The sequence below is a fragment of the Argentina anserina genome, chromosome 2 (genome assembly GCF_933775445.1).
Source record: "Argentina anserina chromosome 2, drPotAnse1.1, whole genome shotgun sequence".
Classification (NCBI taxonomy): Eukaryota; Viridiplantae; Streptophyta; class Magnoliopsida; order Rosales; family Rosaceae; genus Argentina; species Argentina anserina.
The window spans coordinates 18,156,063-18,177,544 of NC_065873.1; the positions used below are offsets into that span (position 1 = coordinate 18,156,063).

Genomic DNA, 21,482 nt, shown 5'->3' on the forward strand with positions numbered 1-21,482 from the left:
GGACTTCTTGTGGTTCAGAAGGGATGGTACCTTGTGAAATATGTGAAGGAACTTGAACCGTCCCATGTGAAAACCTTATGGCAAGGAAAATAGAATTTTTGTTCATACTCAAAAATCAATTTTGCTTTGATTTTCAACTGTACTAAACATGTCCGCGTTCAATTATGTTTTCAGTGAGTCAATGTTGCCTAAATTTATAGCAGCCTGATCCATTTCACTAAAATATCTAGTTCATCAACTTATTGGACAAAACGTAGAATTTGGTTGTAGAAGCTGGCGGAAAGTGGAGAAATGAGGATGATGGAGATGAAGATAGATAGTGATGTTCCAGAAGACTACGATCTGATCAGGGTATTCACCATTGCCTACTATTATTACCATGAACGTTGCCATTGCTTTATCTAGAAGTGGAAACCCAGATCAAATCATCTCGGAACACCAATATCTTCATCATTTATCAGTGCTAACACTTCAGGCATTTCCCTCTCTTGTATCTATTGATCATTCGCTAGCTGCTACCAACATGATTAATTGCTTGCAAGAACTTTGAAGAATATACACGCTCGACCCACATAACATTTTTTTGCGTTACTAGTAGCATTGCTGTGCGATTTTCTCTTGCGCTAACACGCAAATAAACATTACATTTCAAGACCTAGCAAATTTGCAAGGAGACTACAGCTTCAGATTTAGTGTCAAGTCCTGCGCGGCTAGCGAGATGATTTCTTGCCCCTCATTTTCAGCCAGAAAAAAAAATGAAATTTCAAACTTGTCCAGAATCTGAGGCCAAAACATCAAAAGAATTATATATTTATGCTGTATTTATCCTTTTTTTTTGTACATTGAAAAATGGTGGAGAGCAATAGCCCAGCTACCACATGACATTTGTCTAATGGACTTCCTATATCTTGCTGCGCAGAATGGCAGACAAAACAAGACAAAGGAAAAAGAAATACACACCCACTTCTTACGTTCTATTGCCCCTTATAATGATGAGGACTATACAATTTGAATGCCACAACGAAAGAATTAACGGAAGGGGCATATATAAAACGGCTTAAAAGCAAAACAAAAAAAGGATGATTTACAACAACAAATAGAATAAAATGTGATTTACCGCCTAACTTGTGAGAAGAAAAAAATATATATGTTTGAGCTTCCTTTAGCCTTACTCTTGTAAAAATTCGAAGGCGGGATTCTCAAGAAGTTCTTCGGCTGGTTTCACATCACTGAAATCCTTCTCTTGCAGGGAAGTAGAGAGGTCTTCAACCGAGAAAGGGATGCTGTTTAAAGAAGCATGTTTTAATAACCAGCAACTAAAATGGAAAAAAAATCATTTTACGGTAAAACATATAGGATTCCATCAGGGAGAGCATATTAACGATAGAAGAGATCCTCACCTTGAATTATCATCCAACAAAAATGAGTTGCTGACAGCATTATTTGAGTCCTCAGTCATGAGTACTCTCATACTGGAGATTACCTGCACCATGATAAAATCAGCCACTGCTAAGACCCAGAGTGGAAGAACAACATGCATCCCATGAATTCAACTAAGTATCATCATAATCTATAAACAAACTTACATTGGGAGATACACTTCGGGTATTGTAGTTGTCATCAAAATATAGAGTGCATATTCTATAAAGTTGCTGAACACTCAGGATCTGGAAAAAAACAAGGGATTGGGAAGTGTGAGAAAAACAGAGGGAGAGAAATGTGTGGAGAACATGAGAGAGAGTGAGATATAGACTCACAGGACACAGATCATTGGTAATTTCATCATAAGAAATCCTGTACTTCTGATGAATGACCTGTTAATCATCATAAATCAAAATTAACTAAGCTTTGAGCAGTAAATTATAGTTGGGCGTGGAGAGAGACCCAAATTATGGAGGCCGACACTACTATACATGACGGACATTGAGATGCCCATCAAACGTGAATGACATATATGCTACATTCTTTCAACTAATTAACAAGCAGCCAAAATGACAGATTGTTGTGTCATCCATGATAATCAAGGACTTAGCTGCATTACCAATTTGGCAGACGTAACAGATCTCAAATAACTAAAGTGACCTCAGTTTAAGACTAAATTATAATACTATATATACTTTGTCAAGAACATACCAGAAAACCGACAGCTTGTCTTATGTGCTTAAGCTCATCCCAAGATGATCCCGCATACTGCAATTCAAATAGATGAAGAAAGTCAGAAAAAGACCATGGATGACAGCATATGCTTAAGTTAAAGAACAGACAAAAACCTCTTCTTTGGCCTGGCAACACCAAAGCTCCAGCTCAGCCAATCCAGATTTCACATACTCCCCATTGCTGAATGTACAGCATTCACGGCGCAGTAGAAGACTGCAAAAGAATAGCATAATCAGTATAGTGAACATAATTTCAGCAGAAGTGATATAATCACAAAGAACTGAAAGAAGAAAGAAGAATTACCTATTAAAGAGTTGAACATTGATATATGAGAAAGTCTGAGTGTAGATCTCTTTGACAAGAATAGGAGGCACCTGAAACCCCAAAACCACAATCAATTTTATACTTCAAGACGAAGAAAAGATTAAGACCAAATAATGGCAGTTTTCACAGTTGGCAAAGCACTTTTAAAAGTACAACTAGTTTCTTACAAAATTTTCTTTCAAGGTGCTAAGGAACGTGCTAAGGCTATCAATAATGCTCTGCCAGTGACTTGCAGGTGAATCTTTACCAAAGGACTTCCCAGATCTTAGTACACCCTTTGCTGTTCTTGGTGCCTATCAATAATGTAGCAACAGAAAAAAAGAAAAAATGGAAGTCAATAAGAAAAAATAAAACAAAGCCACTCGATGAAACTTTATGTTTCAAAAATCAACGAATGACTTCCAATAGAAATAAATTGCATAATTCAATCAAGTAATTTAAATTAGAAGATGCTATCACAGCCACAGCCCCCTTTGGCAGGTTAAGGCCTTTATCCCAATCAAATAAAAGTCAGTATACCTGGATACACAAAGATAGCAATGAGGATAGCTCCTTTTTCAAGTTGTCTCGAAGTATGCCATATATTTTCTCCACATAGGCTGTAAGCTGCTGCTTGAAAAGTAATGCAGGGTACTTCGCCTCCACTTGGCGTACGACGTCAAGAGCAGGTGCAGGAAGATTTGCAGAAGAAGGGGATGAGCGAAAACCCTAAAATTAGATAACCATATTAATGGCCAGAGGGACATCTGTGATAAGTTTCATAGTAATGCATCTCAACAAATATCAAAAGTTCGAAGAGAAAATAAAGGAGCTATTTCCAGAATATTTTTTCTACCATGGTCATTCTCCCAAAGAGAGATGTTGGAGCAGGTGGTTTCCGGTGTGAAGTTGTACCAGCAGCCTTCAGACTCCGCTGGAGCAAGAATAATAATGCAGAAGTATTTGATAACCAGTAAGCCATGCGGTCATTGTTGTCCTGGTTCTGAAATCAAAAGACATATGGCCAATGTTGTGAGGTTAAGACATTGTATGATCGCTGTTATGAATTTATATCATCAGTACAAATCAAGATTGATCCAAGTATCACATGGCAGAATTCATTCCTATAATAACACGTGGATTAACTCAGGTACCTCAATTTCTGAACCAATCATCTGGATGAGACGATCAAAAACACTCGTTCTTTCAGCCTCAAAAGATTTCCACTGGAGAAGACATTTGTAGATTGTAAAAGCTGCAACAGGCTTTCCCTGACTGTATCCTATGTTTTTCACAACACAGTTGATAAGAGCATCAACACTCTCCTGCAGAAAAAGTACAAGTCATTGTGTTAATTGGAGGGGACCTACAATGAACGATCAGGAGTAAAGGAAAAAGGCACAGCCAGAGGAACTTTAACCTCTGACCAGAAAAAATGAAAGACAAACGAGAAAAGAAGAGGGGAGAGGCAACTGCAGATGAAATATCTTGTGTTACTAAGAACATACATGTTGCCGTTCAACAACAGATCTCCTCAATTTGCTATCAGCTTCTGTGCCAAACTTCTTCACAGGTGTTACACTCTGCAATTCCTGAAATGACAACTCGTTCAACTGATAGAATATAGAAAAGCTAAATGAATACTGATGGAAATGAAAAAGAGTAAAAGAAAATTTACATTCGCTCCATCTTCTTCACCACTGTAGTGACCATTTTCAAACCTCTGCAACAAAAAAAAAATCAATAAATAAATGGAGAGAGAGAGAGAGAGAGAGAGACTGGTGGCAGAGGGAGGGAGGGAGGACCTGAGTATCGGGAGTTGATGGAATCGGAGGAACACGTGGATGCTCTGGTGCCCTTTTAACAGGCGTACTTTGTACGGATTGCAGACGAAGAGCTTCGTTTTCGGATTCAATGTCTGAAAATTTTTCTTGAATCCTACAATTTAAAGTAAAATAAATCACTATGACACAAACAGGGACAGGAAAGGAAGACTCAGAGAGCATAAATGCATGACTAGTAGCAATTTAAATGCAAATCTGTACAAATTATGTTCAAATTGGACCATAAATTAATCCAAGTCCTGTCTAACCAATCATAGAAAACAAGAGTAATAAAAGAACCTTTGCATGGTGGTCTTTAACTGAAGTATTTTCGATTCTGCATCCAAAGCTTGCTTCAATCTTTCTTCACTAATTTTGCTTGCCTCTTCATACTTTTTCTCTGTTTCATCAATTTTCTTTTCAAGCGAGTTGACCAAAGCCTGCAGTAATACCCGAGGAGAAACATCTCAGCAAACATTGATGTGAAGTTTAAAAATTACATCAGCAAAAACATAATAACACGAGTTCAATTTCCTGGAACGAGCTTTATCATCTCGATTGAGCATCCCATCCACTAAAAGATTATGATACTCTTCAACAAATTGTACATTCTATACTTCAGACCACCTTACCTTGAGCTTTTCATTTTCATTTGTAAGGTTCTCCATCATGGCATGGTCGACAACTGGAACTTCCTGTATAATTGGGACTTTTTCTTCTGCTCTTCTTGTGGCTTCCCGTTCCTTCTCAAACATCACCTTAGTTTCTTTAAACTGATCTTGCATCTCTTGCAACGCAGATTTCAGTTTTTCATTTTCTTGTGTTTTAGCTTCTTCCAAGTCGGCCTACAAGCATAAAAATATCAGATAGGGAAAACATCATAGATAATGACAAGCACATTTAGCTATTGTCTATCTATCTTTTGTTCTTCGATCCTAACAAACCATTTTCAACCAGATAAACAAGTCTTAACCACAAAACCGGGTGGCAACAAAACATTGCAGATTAGTTGTGCCCAAGTATGATGAACAAAAGATGCCTACGACTCCATTGGATCCAGTGGCACCGCCTCCCACATGGATAAGACCAGGAGGCAGAAAAATATGGTCAACCGGCCAAGTAGTAATGCCTGGCGTGTAGATCTTTCATATTTTAATTTAACAACCCCCCCCCCCCCCCCCCACCCACCCACACACACACACACCCACACACACCCACACAAACAACCCCACCTTCTTCTCCCTTTGGGTCGCTTTGCTCAACTTCGTCCGCAGAAAAAACCAAGCCGACAATAAGCCTATACCACAAAACTGATCCATTCCTTCCCGCAACAATACATGGAAGGTCAGTTTTGGCAACCTTTGCACAAGTCTAGCGGGCAAAGAGAAAATTTGTTCTGATAAGTGACACATACACAATGGAAGCTCAAAGGATAAGGTCATTCCACTTCACTCTTCACTAACACCAAGTGTTTAATAACAGATAAGCATAGCATGCAACATTTCACATAGTTAAGGAACCTAAATCAAGAACACTAATAATACTTAAGGATTAAGCAGGAGCACTTCTGACTAGTTGCATTTCTAGTATCTCAACTTGCAGTACATTCATAGCCATGCATACCCTCATGCGCTTCTCCAGTTGTAATCTCCATGTCAATTCTTCAACTTGCTTTTCCAATTTATTTTTGGCAGCTTGGAGGGCTCCTGTCTCCCTTGCAGCCTGAATTATAATACAATACAGGAATGAGATCATTAAAGTTAAGCTGCAAAAGTTAAACCAGTTTCTCTGCTTCTTAAAAGACCATGTAAGACGAAAACACAACAGGGCACTATCACAAAACTTTTGGAGTAGGTACCATGTTGAGCAGAGCTGTAAAATAAAAAAGAAGAAATACTTACCATTTTAAGTTTTCGTAGTTCTAAACGAGCAATTCGTCCCCTCCAAGCACACTGTGTGGTGACTGCAGCTTTCTTTGTCCTTGTATAATGCAAATGTGCCAACAATTTGCGACTGTGGCTCTGCATTTACAAAAACAATATGAAACTTTTAAGGAAACTTATATGAAACCAAAACATTGTGATATTGAAGGGCATGATTTGACTACTAAAATAACCATTGACAGATGTTATAAGTTCAAAATTGGTATTGACATATCAAATAAAAGGTCCACTTGTCCAGAATAAAAAAAAATTGAATGACATATTTCTCAAATTATTTACTATACCTGGATGATAATTGCTGCTTTAGTCTGCCTTCTGAAACGTAGCTCATTACGAGCAGTCAAACCTCGGATGCCTGTCTGAATAGATACAGCAGAGATAAACAAATCTTGGTAAGCTTTCCTAGCAAAATACATGCGGATATGTCTTTGGATCATCAGACAGGAAGCCTCTCTCCGCAAATCCTCATAAATATGTCGAGCAAGTTGTCCTACAATTGATGCAAACCAGGCATATGTGAAAAACTCAGGGTCTTGGTAGCAAGAAGCGAAGCGATATAGATTAGAAACTTGATAAAATCTATAATTTTTAGAAACCTTACCTCTCAAAGCTGACTGAATTCGTATTGCAGAAAGCCGAAGTTTGGCATAACTTCTTCGAGCCAAATAAGAACGAACCTTCCTTTGAATGATACTAGCAGATCGGCCTAAGACCTCAATTCTACGAGTATCCAGTTCTGCCATCTGCCCAGCTCTAAGAAAGACCTTCGTCTTACCAATCTGTATACATGAATAAGTTAAGATCAATTTAGCAAATTTATAAACACATTATCAGTGTATATGATAATGCAAAAAGTCACAAATTTATCTAAGCTAAAAGAATCAATAATGATAACAATTCTACATATGGAACCTATATTATAAGTCCTCCTGTTAGCAGGATGGCATCGTGATCACTGACATGGATTCTAAATGCAACCAGTGTTTTTTGGTTCATCATCATACAAGCAATCTAGATGAACCACTTGTTCGCAACATGACATAGTGGAATCTATAAAGAAAATGATGCTTGTTGGAGGCAGTGAAGGGAATGTGTGACCTCACTGACCTGCCCGAACTAGCAGCCAGCCTTCCTTATGCCGAAGGAGCTAAAGACACATACCATTTTCTAGGCACAGGTAGGACACTAAGGGTTCAGGATAGAATGTGATTTGCACTGAACTATGCAGCCAAAACTCAAGTTAAAGATGGAAACCGTGAAAATTAGTTGTATCCAGCATATTTGTGTTTTATAGACATCGTGTAGACATTGTGCACAACTGCACATTGTTAATGAATTGCAACTAAGAAATATGGAATCTATGATCAAGAAATCATTACCTGATAGCCTTCTAAGGCCACCTTCTCTAAAAGTTTTTTGCAAGCATTGACCTCATCAGTGCTACAACCAAAAAATGTAAGTGGAAGAAGAAGTTAGAATATCTCATAATAAGACGCAAGACACCATATAAAAGGCATAACAAAGTCCACCAGAGAGAGAGAGAGAGAGAGAGAAATGCACCTTCCATCCAAAACTTCAGGTGCAAGAAGGCCAAATCGGTCTACAAATTCAGCAAACGCTTTTCTAGTAGGATATCCAGCACAACTTATCCTGATTGCCTCCATGACACCCTGAATTGAGCCATACATAAATGGATGAAATTTCAACAACATGAAACAAAAATAAGAAATAAAACAAAAGTAATCTCAATATAGCACCCTCTTACCCCACACCGCAGTTGTTGTAAAACATTCTTGTTCTCAAAAATTGCAGGTCTAAGAACATTATTGGGTTTTACACAGCGAATATAATGTGGTTCTGTGTGACTGAGAGTTTCAAGCAATTGTTGCAGTTGTAGCTGCATAAAGTACAAATAAGGTATCACAATCAACACAAGTACAGATATAAACAAAGGTTGAACAAATTATGTAACCGTCAAAGAATATAAAAATTATCAGACCTTAAACCGAGAACCGATGGAAGAGAATTTTGAAGACTTGGCTGAATCCTCAACTAAAGACGAAAATAAGCCTGATACAAAGGAACATGTGGAAGCACATAAAAGTGCCTGATGTTCAGCAACCACGTAGTCCTTGTTTTTGTCCAGAAACAAATCTGTTTGATAAGTGACCTGAAATTACATCAAAACTTATTAAAGTTGGATCTAACTCTGAGTAAACCAGACAACAACCTAAAACTAAAAGTACTCATAAGATTACGGCAAGCAAAGTATACTTACATCACCAGCATAATGGCCAATTGTGAAGTCAGTCCGTGACAATTTTGGTTTACTGAAGCGCTGATGATCCTTGAATGTCTGATATAACTTCTGAGCAAATGTTTCATGAGTTGATCTGGGGAACATACTACAAAAGACATCCCTCAGTTACCTCACCAGTGAAATCATCAAACTAATGATTTTCCCATGTGTTATAAAAGGTCTCAAGTAACACTTACCAAGCTTCATCTAGCAGAGCAATTATGCCACCAGGTTTCTGAAATCAGATATCCAAAACATGTAAATTATAAATTTCTTACAAAGAATCATCAACAAATCATACATATTTACTACATCGCAGTAAATTTACTGAATTTTCAATATACCAAAAACATAACATATGCTGCATTTGTTTTGTATAGTAGTGAAAGCTGTTAAGCGGTGACAGAAATGAAAACAAGATTACTGAGGAAAAATTTATTTAGGACTCTACACACAACTAGAGTACAAACCTTTTCGATTAGATCTAGGATATCTTGATTGTCAACAAATTCAATATAACTCCAATCAATTTCTTCTTTCGTATATTCTTCTTGCTCCATTTTAAAAACGTGCTGCAAACAAAACATAAAACTGATATAGATGTACTGAAGATATTCCAAAGACTAGAGAATATACAAAGCCTCTTCAGTCAGACCTGATTGAAATGCTGCTGAAGCTTCTCATTTGTCAAATTGATACAAAACTGCTCGAAACTATATCAGAAAAAAGAACCCAGAAAGCAACTCTTTAGAATTATGCCAGACTATGTAACTCAAAGGTTAATCAACTATACTATGCATCTTAAAACTTAACAGACACTAGGGCCAAAATCGACTGTGGGTTCCAGTCAACCCCATGCCGGCACCAAAAAAGTAGGGAGATGGAACGTAAATTATGATAACTTTACAATCCTCACTAAGTTTGGGTAACACAACATATGTGTTCACCAGAGCTCATTGGACCAGTATAACCATGAGAAATAACTTTACACTTGGTAATTTTGAACAATTGATGGGAGATGATAATGATAACTCAACTATTTCAGCTCTAACACATTGGCTTTTACTCAAGTGAGGAATTGTTTATGTACTTGATAGAAAACAAAATACATGAACGATGGCAAAAGGCATACTGATTAAGTACCTGTTTGTCTTGAAACTCTCGAATCCGTAAATGTCCAGAACACCAATTAAAACCTTTGAGTTGGGGTCTTGTCCAATTGTATTGTTAATCTTGTCTACAAGCCTGCGAGAGAGAGAGAGAGAGAGAGAGAGAGAAGGTAATGAGAAAGTGAAAGAAAAGCCAACTTGCACCAATGTTCCGAATTAAAAAAAAAAGTGAAGAATATCATCTACATCCAGGAAGCTGTTGGCTTTCGAAGAAGCTTGCACAGTTTGGGAAGAGGCTTTGATTGATAAAAGGAATGGACTCACTATAGCTTCTATCTAGCTAACATTATAATAAAACTTACCAATCAAAAAGCCTGGAGTACACAACTTTAGCCAGAGCATCTCTGCTGACGACTGCAGCTTCAGGATCCAGCCACTTTGTGATTGTTTCATCACGAGTTACAATTACACGTTTGCAAAGGGAATCTTCCAGTGCCTTCACATCACACCTGAAATTAGGTTTGCATTACTTAATGAAGCACATGAAATGCCTGAAAATAACCCAAGGGCATTGTACTCTAATAGACCAATGAGAGAGAGAATGTGTACATTAGAAGCTCAGCAACAGTTTTCAGGTGGAACCGTGATTTTTCATCTTTTGGCACGGACGAGTCCATTTCCTTTCCCTTTGCAAATTCAATGTTTCCAAGATGCAGAACTGCTGCCACAACTCGGAATATAGCATCCTAAAATGCAATTAAAAAAAATAGAATTAACATTCAGGCTATTTGTAGAGGCTCTTATCAGTTGAAGCTACCCCCTTAAATAAGTACCTGTTCATCAATACTTATTCCAACGACATCCATTGCTTTCCGTGTTGCCTTGTACTCTTCAGAATCATCAACCCCATCTAGCTCATAGCAATCTGATTGATTTAAATAATGAAATGTTCTTGGGTGTCCCAATTTATACTTCTGAACATCCTGAAAATAACAGAGACCAAGTTGTAAGCAAAACATGATAATTGCCTGCAAACGTAGAATAATCATATCTTCTTAAATCTTAATGATGGATAATAATTTGAATTCAAGAGACAAGAGATTAAAAACATTACACTGCTATTTGACATGTAGCTAGCTCGAATGAATAATATTTTCGAATAGAGCTTTCATAATCCATTCATGTAGATGAATAATATATTCTAAAAGATTTGGGATATTGCTATATCGTTTAAAAGGTAAAGTACACAAAATTCTAATATCACATCGAAACTCTAACATCCTAAAATCCATGCTGGCCTGCTCTGGTGCAGTAATGTTCTTGTCATGACAATAGATATGACAAAGAGTGTAACTCTTTTATAAAAAATTACATTTTCATTCAAAACAGGTATTCAAACTCTACTCCAATATTTGGATCCATATTTTATAACTTTCCAAGGTGTATTCAATTTATTAAGAAAAACAAAATTAATTCAAGTGCCAAGTGATACAAAAACACTTTTTGAGCCAAATGTGCAGTACATAAGGTTCCTGACTCCTTTAAAGTTGCTTCAGTCATATGAAGCCAAGATTCATTACCTCTGGTGGAGCAGAACAAAGCATGTAGAAACAATGATAATTTCTCTCAGGATTGGAGACCTGACAAACACGTGATCTTTCGAGCAAATAAGTTCTTATAGCAGCTCCAGAGATTCTCCCACTCTGATCAAACTGAATCTCCACAAATTTACCGAAACGACTGTAGTTTCGACAAGATCACATTTAGACATTAATGTATATCCCCAATCAAACATGTAGTGTGCAGAAAATTTAGATATGCAAAGGGAACATCCAAATAAAGATCACCCCACCTGGAGTTATTGTTTCTAACAGTTTTTGCGTTACCAAATGCTTCCAAAACAGGATTGGACTGAAAAAACAAACCAAACCAAGATAAGTTCATGACATATAGATAAACTTAAAGATTACAAAAAAAAAAACAGTTGTCAACCAATAAATATTACAAACTCTAACAAGATTTCTGGCTAATTTAAGTTTGCCACACAAACTGAGGTTCTAACTCCCTTAGTACCTCCAGTACTTGCTGCTCAACACTCCTCCCTTCAGCATTAGCTCTTCCTCCCATATAAGCAAGATAGCGCATGAGCAATTTGGTGCTTTCTGTTTTACCAGCCCCACTCTCACCACTAACCAATATTGCCTGGCTTACTCCATCATTGATCATCAGTCTATAAGGAAATGAATTAAAATTTACATCACTGTACAGGAAGAGAGAACCGGAGAGCATGTGAACAAGTTACAATGAGACACAACAACATACCTATATGCAGCATCAGCAACAGCAAAGGGGTGCGGACTCAACTCACCAAATGCTGCCCCTTTATATTGTGCCATCATATGGCTATCATAAAGATGAGGTAATCTCATGAAAGGGTTCACAGCAATCAAAATATTCCCTGTGTAAGTCTGGAAGCCCACTAAGTACGTTAGACAATTACCTTCACATAATAAACCACCTAAAAGGGAAACTCACGCGCCTGCACAACACACACAAACCAGATAGAATATATATACAGGAAACATTTTGTTTTATGCATACTTACATATATTTCGTTTATATCATATCTTGCTCTTAGATTATCGAGGACTCCTGGTTCATGCAAATAAGCTAACTTTGTCATATCATCCACTCCACATGGTGGAGCTTCAGGATCTTTGGGATATGCATTGGAAGTTTTAACAACAACCTGCAATTTCACATGAAGTATTGGGAAAAGTAAGGAATAAAAAATCGGCAGTTAATCAAGTCTACAAATACAATTATGACTTGAAGCAAATAACTGAGCACCGTATTCAGAAATAAACATAATTCATAGACATCAGCATGCATACAAACATGGTGGTATCATACAAAATGCACTTACCGTCTTTCCTGAAGTGCAGAGAACCTTGATCTCTTCACCTTTAACCTCCACGATTTCACCATCTAGCCACGCTTCTTCAGAATCCTCGACCCAAACAAGAGACCCAACCACAGGACTTATAGTAGCAGCCTACCAAGCAAAGAGTTTCAACAGTTAACATGCAATATTGAATTGTTTTGTTTGTTGCAACTGCAAGTTTGCATGATTTATCATACTTAGAAGTAAGAAGCATAAAGTGAGCATGAAAAAACTTGATGCCCTGGCAATAACGATGTTATGAGACTCTTCCGTTTTCAATCCCAAGAAACTTTACAGAATTAAGCAGAAGAATACTAGCAAAACAAATGAACCCAATCCCAGAATCACAAGGACATGTAGAAAACTTCTACATCCCATTGTATTAATTAAAAAAATCTCTTAAACCCCTCAGACGGGAAAGGAGCCTACAAGTTTTATATCAATCCAATATAAATAAGCTAGAATAACTCAGAAAGTGAAACTTAAGACTTTGGAAGAAGCATAAGCCGTAGACATGAGACATTGGAAGTTTGAACTCTATCATTTATTCAATGGCATGAAAGAAGCAACCATTCCATTAAGTCCGAATACGGGCATCCAATTCCTATTCCATCACAAACTTGGCTGTTCAAGAATCTGCAGCCCAACTACTAAACCCTTATTACTAGTCACATTTCCAGCATTGGGGAGCTGAACCATTCAACCCATGAGTCAGATTCCAGCACAAACCCCCTCAAACTAATACCCAAAACTACTAATCACATTGAGTTCTAACCTCTCATTCAAACCAACTTTAGTCCTAAACAAGATCAAATCTGCCTCCTACCAAACACAGATCAGTCCACATACAACATAAACACCATTGGCAACCATCAAATCATCAATAACTAGCATTCAATAACACAACTTTAATGACAACCCAAAACTTCACAGAAAGAAAAAAAAACACATAACAGAAAAGTACCATTAACGCCGACAACTGATCGGATCAGAGACACAGATGTGCTTCTGGATCTACTCCAATACCAACCATTCAAATTCAGCACCCAAAAACCCTCCAAAGCTCCAATCTTTTACTTGGTCTATTCCTCCCAAAACCAATCCAAAATGAATGAATAAAAAGAATGAATTGATTTGAGAAATGAGAAAGCTTAAACCCTTCAACAGCCCCAAAAACAACTAGAACCTTCTTCTTCTTCTTCTTCTTCTTCTTCTTCTTAATTGTGCTTTGGCTTACTGCTTCCTCTCCTCTCCTATCCAGCCTTGCTTGCTTGGACTTTGGTCTTGTTTTTCTTTTTCGGGGTCTAAATTCTTAACCTTTTTTTTTTTTTTGACAATGAAATTCTTAACCTTTATTAGCGTAGATTGTTCACATATGGAATTCAATAAACAAATATTAAACGCCTAAACCATGGCTGCGTTTCCCATAATGCCCTCGGATCTCGAGGGTATTAACGGAATCTATGGAGTACAGAGGACAGGGTCTTGTCCGAAGTCTCTGGGGACCTTAAATTCTCTCGAACTGGGGAGGCGGTAAAACTCAGGTTTGAGTCTCCGATCTCTAAACTTTGAAGTGTGCTTTTGTCAACTTGTTCCTTTCTTTCGAGCTGTCAAAGGTTCTCGTAAAGTTTGCTTCTTTTCTGTTTCCACTATTCATCCTTTTTCTTTTTCTAATTTGATTTTAGAAAATTAAATTTGAAGATTTCATAATTATAATGATATGCATCATATTAATAATGTATAGACAGAGACATAATGCAAACAATATTGAACATGATGTTTTGTATGGAAACATTGAAAATGCCAATTTATTCGTTGCTACTCTTTAACTTCTATAATTCACAAACTCTTTATAATAATAGGTGACTTGAGGTAATAGCCAACAGTTTACAGTAAAAACAAAGTGTTCGCACAAGTGTACGAATGTATTGATTCTTCACTATAGTATATAATTTCACAAACGATTCTACAAAGGAAACATTGCATGTATGACATTTACCGTTCGGTACACGTTTTAGACTAATATGGAAGTAAGACTTGTCAGTTAACAATCGCTATAAGGTAGAATTCTTCAATCAATTTTTTAAGGATGACTAATTCTGCGTTTTCATGATTGCTTGATGGAACTAACTCAACTTGCTATGGTAATTACCATTGTATACAAGATTCTATCTCCTTAATTAGAACCAATCCAACGAAAGAATCACAAAAGTCTTCAATGTGACGTGCATCAGTGTAAATGCAGAAATGCAATCCAATATTTTAGTCCTAGATTATTGCGTATACAATTGCACAAACATGACCATTGGAAAATTCACGACCCTAACTCGTAATTACATCACATTTTTCAGGGCACATTTGGAAATTCAAATATACCTACCCTAAACACGGTCATCAAAACTCAAAGACAAAAGTATATACCTTGGGTAAAATACCGCTCCTTGAAAATGGAAATGGTATAACAGTAAAAGAAGAAAAGCCAATAACAAGGCGCCACGTACGCCAGCGAATTTAGGATGTCGGAGTTAGGAAATTAACCAACCACGTCCTTTTCGGTTTATTCTGTTAAACACCATGTCACAGAATATCAACTCTCAACTCTACTAGAGCGCGTGAGCAGCACGAACGTGGGTTTAGAGTTACAAACTTGAGGCAAGTCAGCTGCACGTTCAGGCGCGCGTGTCGGGCCCCATTTTTTTAAATGTGTTTAGTTCTGGACGTGCAAAGCGAGCCTCTGTCCACCGAATGGGGTCAATCAAGAGACGGTCCAGATCGCAGGAACCATGTTGCGGTGCAATTAGGACCGTCAATGAAAACACAGTCCCACCAAAAGTGCAACCAACCGCCACGACTCGCGGGCTCAAATTGGAGATTTGCAATGATATAAGAAGCTGTCACATTTATGCGTTTTCAATTCCAAAATTAAAAATAGAACTAACTACATGGTGATTAACATCTAATGACGGCAATTGAGGTAGTAATCTTAAGTTGGTACAGACAATGATGAAGATATGACAAAAATGCCCAGGACAGCATGATTGGTAAAACTTGTACCCAAATTTGAGTAGGAAGGAACATTTTTCAACGTTTTCTCGCTTTAAACAGCAGCAAGCACTTTCTCTAATAGCAAAACTCAACAACTAGAACAACAATATGCAAAAATAACTGAACTTGTTCTGTAACAAAGCTCTTGACTATTTCTCATACGAGTTGATAAATAGAGACAGGACTCAAGAGGGGAAGCGGTACAGTTAAGGAAGAGCAACGCTAACCCTTTTCTGGGATATCACAGGGAAAGAAGGGATTATTAACAGAACTAAAAGCCTAGGGGATTTGGTACACCTTGTTGACGACCGACTAGGCAACTGGCTTGTAATCCGGTAGATAGGACTCTAGGATCAGACGTGAATGGGAAGGTGATGATGTTTCGACAACCAGATATGTGTATTTCCATCTCTTGTCTACGTCTTTGAACATCTCAGCGAACACTTTTCCAGCTCCGTGTGGCCCACGAACATAGAAATTGACCTACACTCGGGCATACAACCACAAATTAACATTCTAGTCGAGAGATAGTGGTTAAACGTAGAGAGATTTTGGTCAATAAAAAAGCTTCAATATGACAAGTGAACGTTTACAAAACTGAAGATACTAAAAGGAAATCACCTCAACATGCTCCAAACCATCTTCATCAGTCCAGATTCTGTTTGGAATGCGTTGTCGAGCAGCACGATTTCTACTTTCTTGACCATATCCTGTTATAGGGTATCCAACCCTCATTCTAACCTAATAAACAGAATCAAAATAACAAGATAAGAGATACTGTATTGCCACGATAATATTGGCAATTATGGACTAGCATGAGTCTAATCCACTAGGTTAGCTTTCTAAGTGAGTGTTTGGAGTGAGGTTAGTGTTAGCTTGAACACAAGAACTATAGTGGTTCAACTCTCTCTCTTGGGGTAGACTATTCCACTAAACATGTACTAGTAGTAAGTTTATATGAGATGTAACGGATCCTTTCCAAGTGGGATGAGGGATCTCTTTTATAGGTAAGAGATTCCCCCTCCTCTACATGTTCCATGTTGCTTTGACTCCGCCGACCCACCAATCATGTTTTTTGATGTCCTGATATTACTGTATAGACTTAAATGGAATTCTCACCAAAGCATAATATCATTAGAATGGTGTGAGTTGATCGCACACTTCATTTATACTTGATTAAACCTCAAGTGTGTAGCTCATGCAATGTTTACCATTAGGTTTAACACTAGATAAGTGCTTATATAACTACTGTAACCTCTTACTTCAACTGGGAGCAAACTTTATAGTCCTTATTGGCTACTTATGGCTTTGCAGAGGGCTAGATATCCACAAGTGCAAACCTTATTAGAAATTCATCTTGATTCCTAAAAGATATTTTGTTCATGGATTTTGGGGAACTTTTGTTACTAACCTGAGGATCATCTTGAATTCGTTTAAGCGCCTTGTTAAAAATTGTGTACCTGTGAATGATCATGTTGTCATATTACAGTAATATTAAAGAGCAAAAACAGCATTTATAACCATGACAACACGATAAGAATGTTAACTGGGAAGTTCAAATAAGATATGTTGTTCCACTTACTCTTTTGGTTCAAATATAAGCTCCTTGAAAACGGAGTATGCTGCCAAGCCAGCAACCCCAAACCCTATAAGAATGACAATACTATAGGATGCCCCCGCCACAAATGTCAGTGGCTTCGGAGGGATAATGTCTGTAATACTATCATCAAAAGGCTCTCCCACAGTAGATACGTCTTTCTTAGTCTGCAAGGAAAATAATTGACAAATTAGACTGTAGAAGTTCAGATGTTATCAAGAGGGAATATCAATTTCACGTGCATAGCAAGATACTGTAATTTTGAGCAGCTGAGTACAATAATCTTAATGTTTATACATCCACATGGAATCGTAAAATCCCAAGCAGGAAGGTGGATGTAAAACAAAAAATTAGCTTGTTTTCACCGGAATGATAAAGACACGTGTTGATACATCAACCAAATTTCTTTGGTACTATTCAGCTTACGATCACTCAAGCACATCAGCATAGATGGTAAAAGATGATGATTGTATCGTTTGTCATTTGCCTTGATGAATATGAAGACAGAATTGAAAGTTCCTTCTAGGAATATTATTCAGACTCTAACCTCAGATGGATTTCTTCCCGATTTCTGTGAAGCTTTTGAAGACATGGTTCTACTGAAGCAAGGAACTACATTATTTGCCCCATAGTTTCTCGTAAGTTGTGATGGAGCCCACTTGGTATTGATTAATTCTCGAGTAAACTTCCTTTCAAGCAGAACCGATTTTCCTGCCAAACATGATTTCATTGAAATAAATATGCAAACGATGGACAAATCAATGATGCAATTGCCTACTTTACTAATTGATCAGTCATCTTATGAATTCACTAACACATGTTCAGACCGTTCAAAAGTTTAACTTCACCTGTGTCTATCAAAGCCCTATGTTAAGACACATTCACTTTTAGAAAGTCAATCTACAAGCATAAATGTCAGATTAAGAGAACAAGAAAGAGATGTGGGCATCCTATTACCCTAAACTACAGACGGACACTAACAAGCCCTCAAGATCCAATTCATAATTGTCGGTTCGATGTTTTGGTGGGCACAACACATGATCCCTCTAATTATATAAGATGGTTTCTTATGAAATCGCCAAGTAACTCCTTTAAAAACTCAATCACCTCCCACATTTCAAGGAAAGCTAGACCTACGAGGAAAGAAATCAACCCACCATCACACACAAATTTCCTAATTCATTCAAAGTATTACAGGATCAACATTCACCAGCAAAAAACTCTCTAACAAGAGCGAAAACAAATTGTCTAATATATAATCTGATTTTAATTGGATAAAGAACAAATGCATAGATAGTAATCACTCACCATTGGCTCCAACTACGCCCTGCAGAATCGAAAAGCAAAGAAAGCCATAACAAAAAATCAGCTCACAATGCGCAAGAGCAAGAGAGGTGAAAACCAACATATCACAATTACCTCACCCTGGTCAAATGACTTGAGTCAGCAGCAGACTGCCTTGTCACACCAGATTGCACCATTCCCAGTAGCTGCACCATTGCCAATACAAACTCCAGTTCACAAAGTTGAAGCCTTTAAAAAGCCATAGAACACTAGTGAAAGAAAAGTAAATACCATACAGACCTGATCTGAATTCGCCTTCTGGGTGTGAAAAACCCTCGAAATCTTCGGCAAAATCCCAACGAAATCTGATTGCTTCCTCCTCCATAGATGCAGAGCACACTTGTACGACCCTGAGAATCAAAAAAGAGCATGGAGTCAACTAAACCCTTTCAACAAAACAAAACAGAAAGTCGAAACCCTTTGAGATTTAAAACATACCCATGGCTGAGAGTCTGGTGGTTCGGTCTGGGTGGTTTGAGACTTGAGACAGTCTAGGTTTTGTACTCTTGTTCAATCTCAGATCAATCTTTCTAAAACCCTCAACTGGTTGCGCTTATGGTCTCGGGTCGGTTTTGATTCTTTTAGCATTTATATGGGCCTGGTTTCCTTCAAAACTTGATCTTCATAGTGGCTTGTGCAGTTGTGCTTGTGGGTGTACTCTTATTTGATATTTTATTTAACAAACAAAATGTATTTTGTATGAGAAATTACTCTTTATAATCTTCACGTGTCTTTTATCTTAATTTATATAGGTTAGTCTAGTTTTACGGAATACTTGATGTAATACTTATGTAAAAGTCTTTTTATCAATGAATAAAGATGATGTTTTTCCCATTCTAATGCATATTACATTATTTTTCTTCACTTCTCCCCATTTCCTTCATTTCTGGAGTTTTTTTTTCTTCAGTTTCTTAGTAAAAATCAAGGTTCTAAAAAGCGCTAGGCGGTATGCAGGCGGACAGCCACCTCCTAGCGCCTAGACGGTTAGGCGGCCTCCTAGGCGGCGCCTAGGCGGTTTTGAATTATTAAATATTTATTTATTTTTATACATATATTTAAACAATTTTAATGATTAAAATATTTAATAATGTTTAATATTAATTTTAAAAATACTTAAAATAGTCTAAATTCACATAACTTAAATAGAAAGTCCATAAAAAAGTATTTGAAGAAAAGATAAATAATGAAACAAATGTAATAATATTAAATCTCAATTTCTTTCTCTCCAAATTGTTTCCTAACTTATTCAGTATCGGACTCAAACTTAATATTCATATTTCTTTCCTCTTCTTTTGTTGATGAGATGATGAGATTCAATTTTCAGAAAATAGACAGAGTGAGAGCTGCAGCATCTTTTAGTTTTTTTTTTAATGTCAAGTGATGGTTGACCGCCTATGACTAAATATGCCTGATTAGACCGCCTATGACTGAATAGGGCCGCCTATGACTGAATAGGGCTGCCTAGGACCGCCTAGGCGGCTGCTTAATTCACAAAACGCCACAGATGACCGCCGAGGCAAAAAGCGTGGCGGTGGGTGACCTCCTAGCGCCTAGACGCCGCCTAGGCGGTCTAGGCGGCCGCTTTTTAGAACATTGGTAAAAATAAGTGACGGTATTCTACCTAAATAGTGCATAGGTAATAAATAAGAGAATACTAAAGATTCGAGCCATAAAATTTCTCAATTCCAACACAAGGTACTTAATCGATCTAATAAGTACATTAGATCTAATAGAATTATTTTGTTGTATCCAGCCTAATACCAATCCAACCCATTTCACGAATAAAATGTGCCAAATTAACCAACCTACAAAACTACTTGTTACAAAAAAACAACTTGTTATTGCATCGAAACATATAAATGTTAGTTACGGTGGAAAATGAAATAAATCATTTATTGATCAAAAAAAGCTTGGAAAAGTATTATAGATTCTAGAGACTTGATCATCGCTCGTATGTGTTGGATTCTTGGAAATAACATTAAATTTGGATCTTTAATTGGGTTTTCGATTATCCTTTTCTTGAAGTTGTTTTGCCTTTTTTCCTTTCAGGTGATTAATGTGAATGATTATGTTGCTGATTTTATTTGTAATGGTCAAGGGAATGTAGATAAACTCAATGTTATGTTGGATACGGATATTGTAGAGGAGATAACGGTAATTAATATTCCTCTAAATGAATATGAGGATGAATTTGTTTGGAGTCCTGTTCCTAATGGAGTTTTCTCTATGAAATCTACTACTGATATGCAATATGATGTTCCTGCTCATTTGAAGACTTGTCATTTGAAAAGGATTTGGAAACTGAATATTCCCCCTAAGGCTAAAAACTTTGCTTGGCTTCTTATTAGGGGAAGATTGAAAACTCAAGCTTTTCTTGCTTGTTTTATGAATATCGATAACTCATGTGCTCTTTGTGGTTCAAGGATTGAAGACTTGGACCATCTCTTTTGTTCTTGCACCATTTTCTCAGTTGTGCGGAATAACATCAGTCATCTCCCAAAACTTGCCTCTTTTACTACCTTGGAGGATTGGTCCGATGTTATCTTCAACTCAAACCAAAGTCAGATTGTTGAAGATTGTATTCTTCTTTGTTGGTATATCTATAAAGCAAGGAACGACGCTGTTTTCCGATCTATTACCCCTACTTCTCCATCTATTGTCATTTTCCGTTGTTGCTCTAGGTTTGGCCTACTATATTGCCAACAAGAAAGAGAAATTGTGTGCCCTGAAGAATCAACATGCCATTAAGTGGATTTCTCCTGCCCCCAACTGGCTCAAGCTCAACTTCAACGGCTTAGTTTCGTCGGATTATGCTGTTGTTGGTTTTGTTCTTAGAGATCACAATGGTTCTCTGATAGTTTCCAGTGCCCGTAAGCTTGTTTTGAACTTAGTTCCTGAAGCTGAATGTTCTACTTTAC

The 21,482-nt window shown here is 37.3% G+C and overlaps 2 protein-coding genes across 2 annotated transcripts; both read right to left on the reverse strand.

Annotated features, from left to right (window-relative positions):
- Positions 1–769: 769 nt before the first annotated feature.
- Positions 770–13,837, reverse strand: LOC126784986 (myosin-6). The gene is made up of 39 exons (XM_050510552.1): positions 13,543–13,837; positions 12,561–12,689; positions 12,240–12,383; positions 11,957–12,102; positions 11,708–11,864; positions 11,487–11,545; positions 11,215–11,374; positions 10,468–10,617; positions 10,244–10,380; positions 9,997–10,143; positions 9,669–9,770; positions 9,181–9,238; positions 8,996–9,097; positions 8,723–8,760; positions 8,505–8,631; positions 8,226–8,396; positions 7,992–8,123; positions 7,787–7,896; positions 7,606–7,666; positions 6,828–7,005; positions 6,511–6,716; positions 6,185–6,304; positions 5,907–6,005; positions 4,916–5,128; positions 4,584–4,723; positions 4,266–4,398; positions 4,139–4,183; positions 3,969–4,052; positions 3,615–3,785; positions 3,317–3,463; positions 3,001–3,189; positions 2,649–2,774; positions 2,461–2,531; positions 2,271–2,370; positions 2,134–2,190; positions 1,758–1,814; positions 1,587–1,667; positions 1,401–1,483; positions 770–1,283 (listed from the first exon to the last, which is right to left on the reverse strand). Exons 1-39 carry the CDS (start codon positions 13,543–13,545, stop codon positions 1,169–1,171), a joined length of 4,548 nt encoding a protein of 1,515 aa, XP_050366509.1. The 5' UTR covers positions 13,546–13,837; the 3' UTR covers positions 770–1,168.
- Positions 13,838–15,573: 1,736 nt separating this feature from the next.
- LOC126783244 (probable mitochondrial import inner membrane translocase subunit TIM21) lies at positions 15,574–19,145 on the reverse strand. Its single transcript, XM_050508674.1, has 9 exons — positions 19,003–19,145; positions 18,805–18,914; positions 18,645–18,710; positions 18,529–18,547; positions 17,768–17,931; positions 17,206–17,387; positions 17,035–17,083; positions 16,245–16,364; positions 15,574–16,106 (listed from the first exon to the last, which is right to left on the reverse strand). The coding sequence occupies exons 1-9, from the start codon at positions 19,004–19,006 to the stop codon at positions 15,936–15,938; spliced, it is 885 nt and encodes a 294-aa protein (XP_050364631.1). The 5' UTR covers positions 19,007–19,145; the 3' UTR covers positions 15,574–15,935.
- Positions 19,146–21,482: the final 2,337 nt, after the last annotated feature.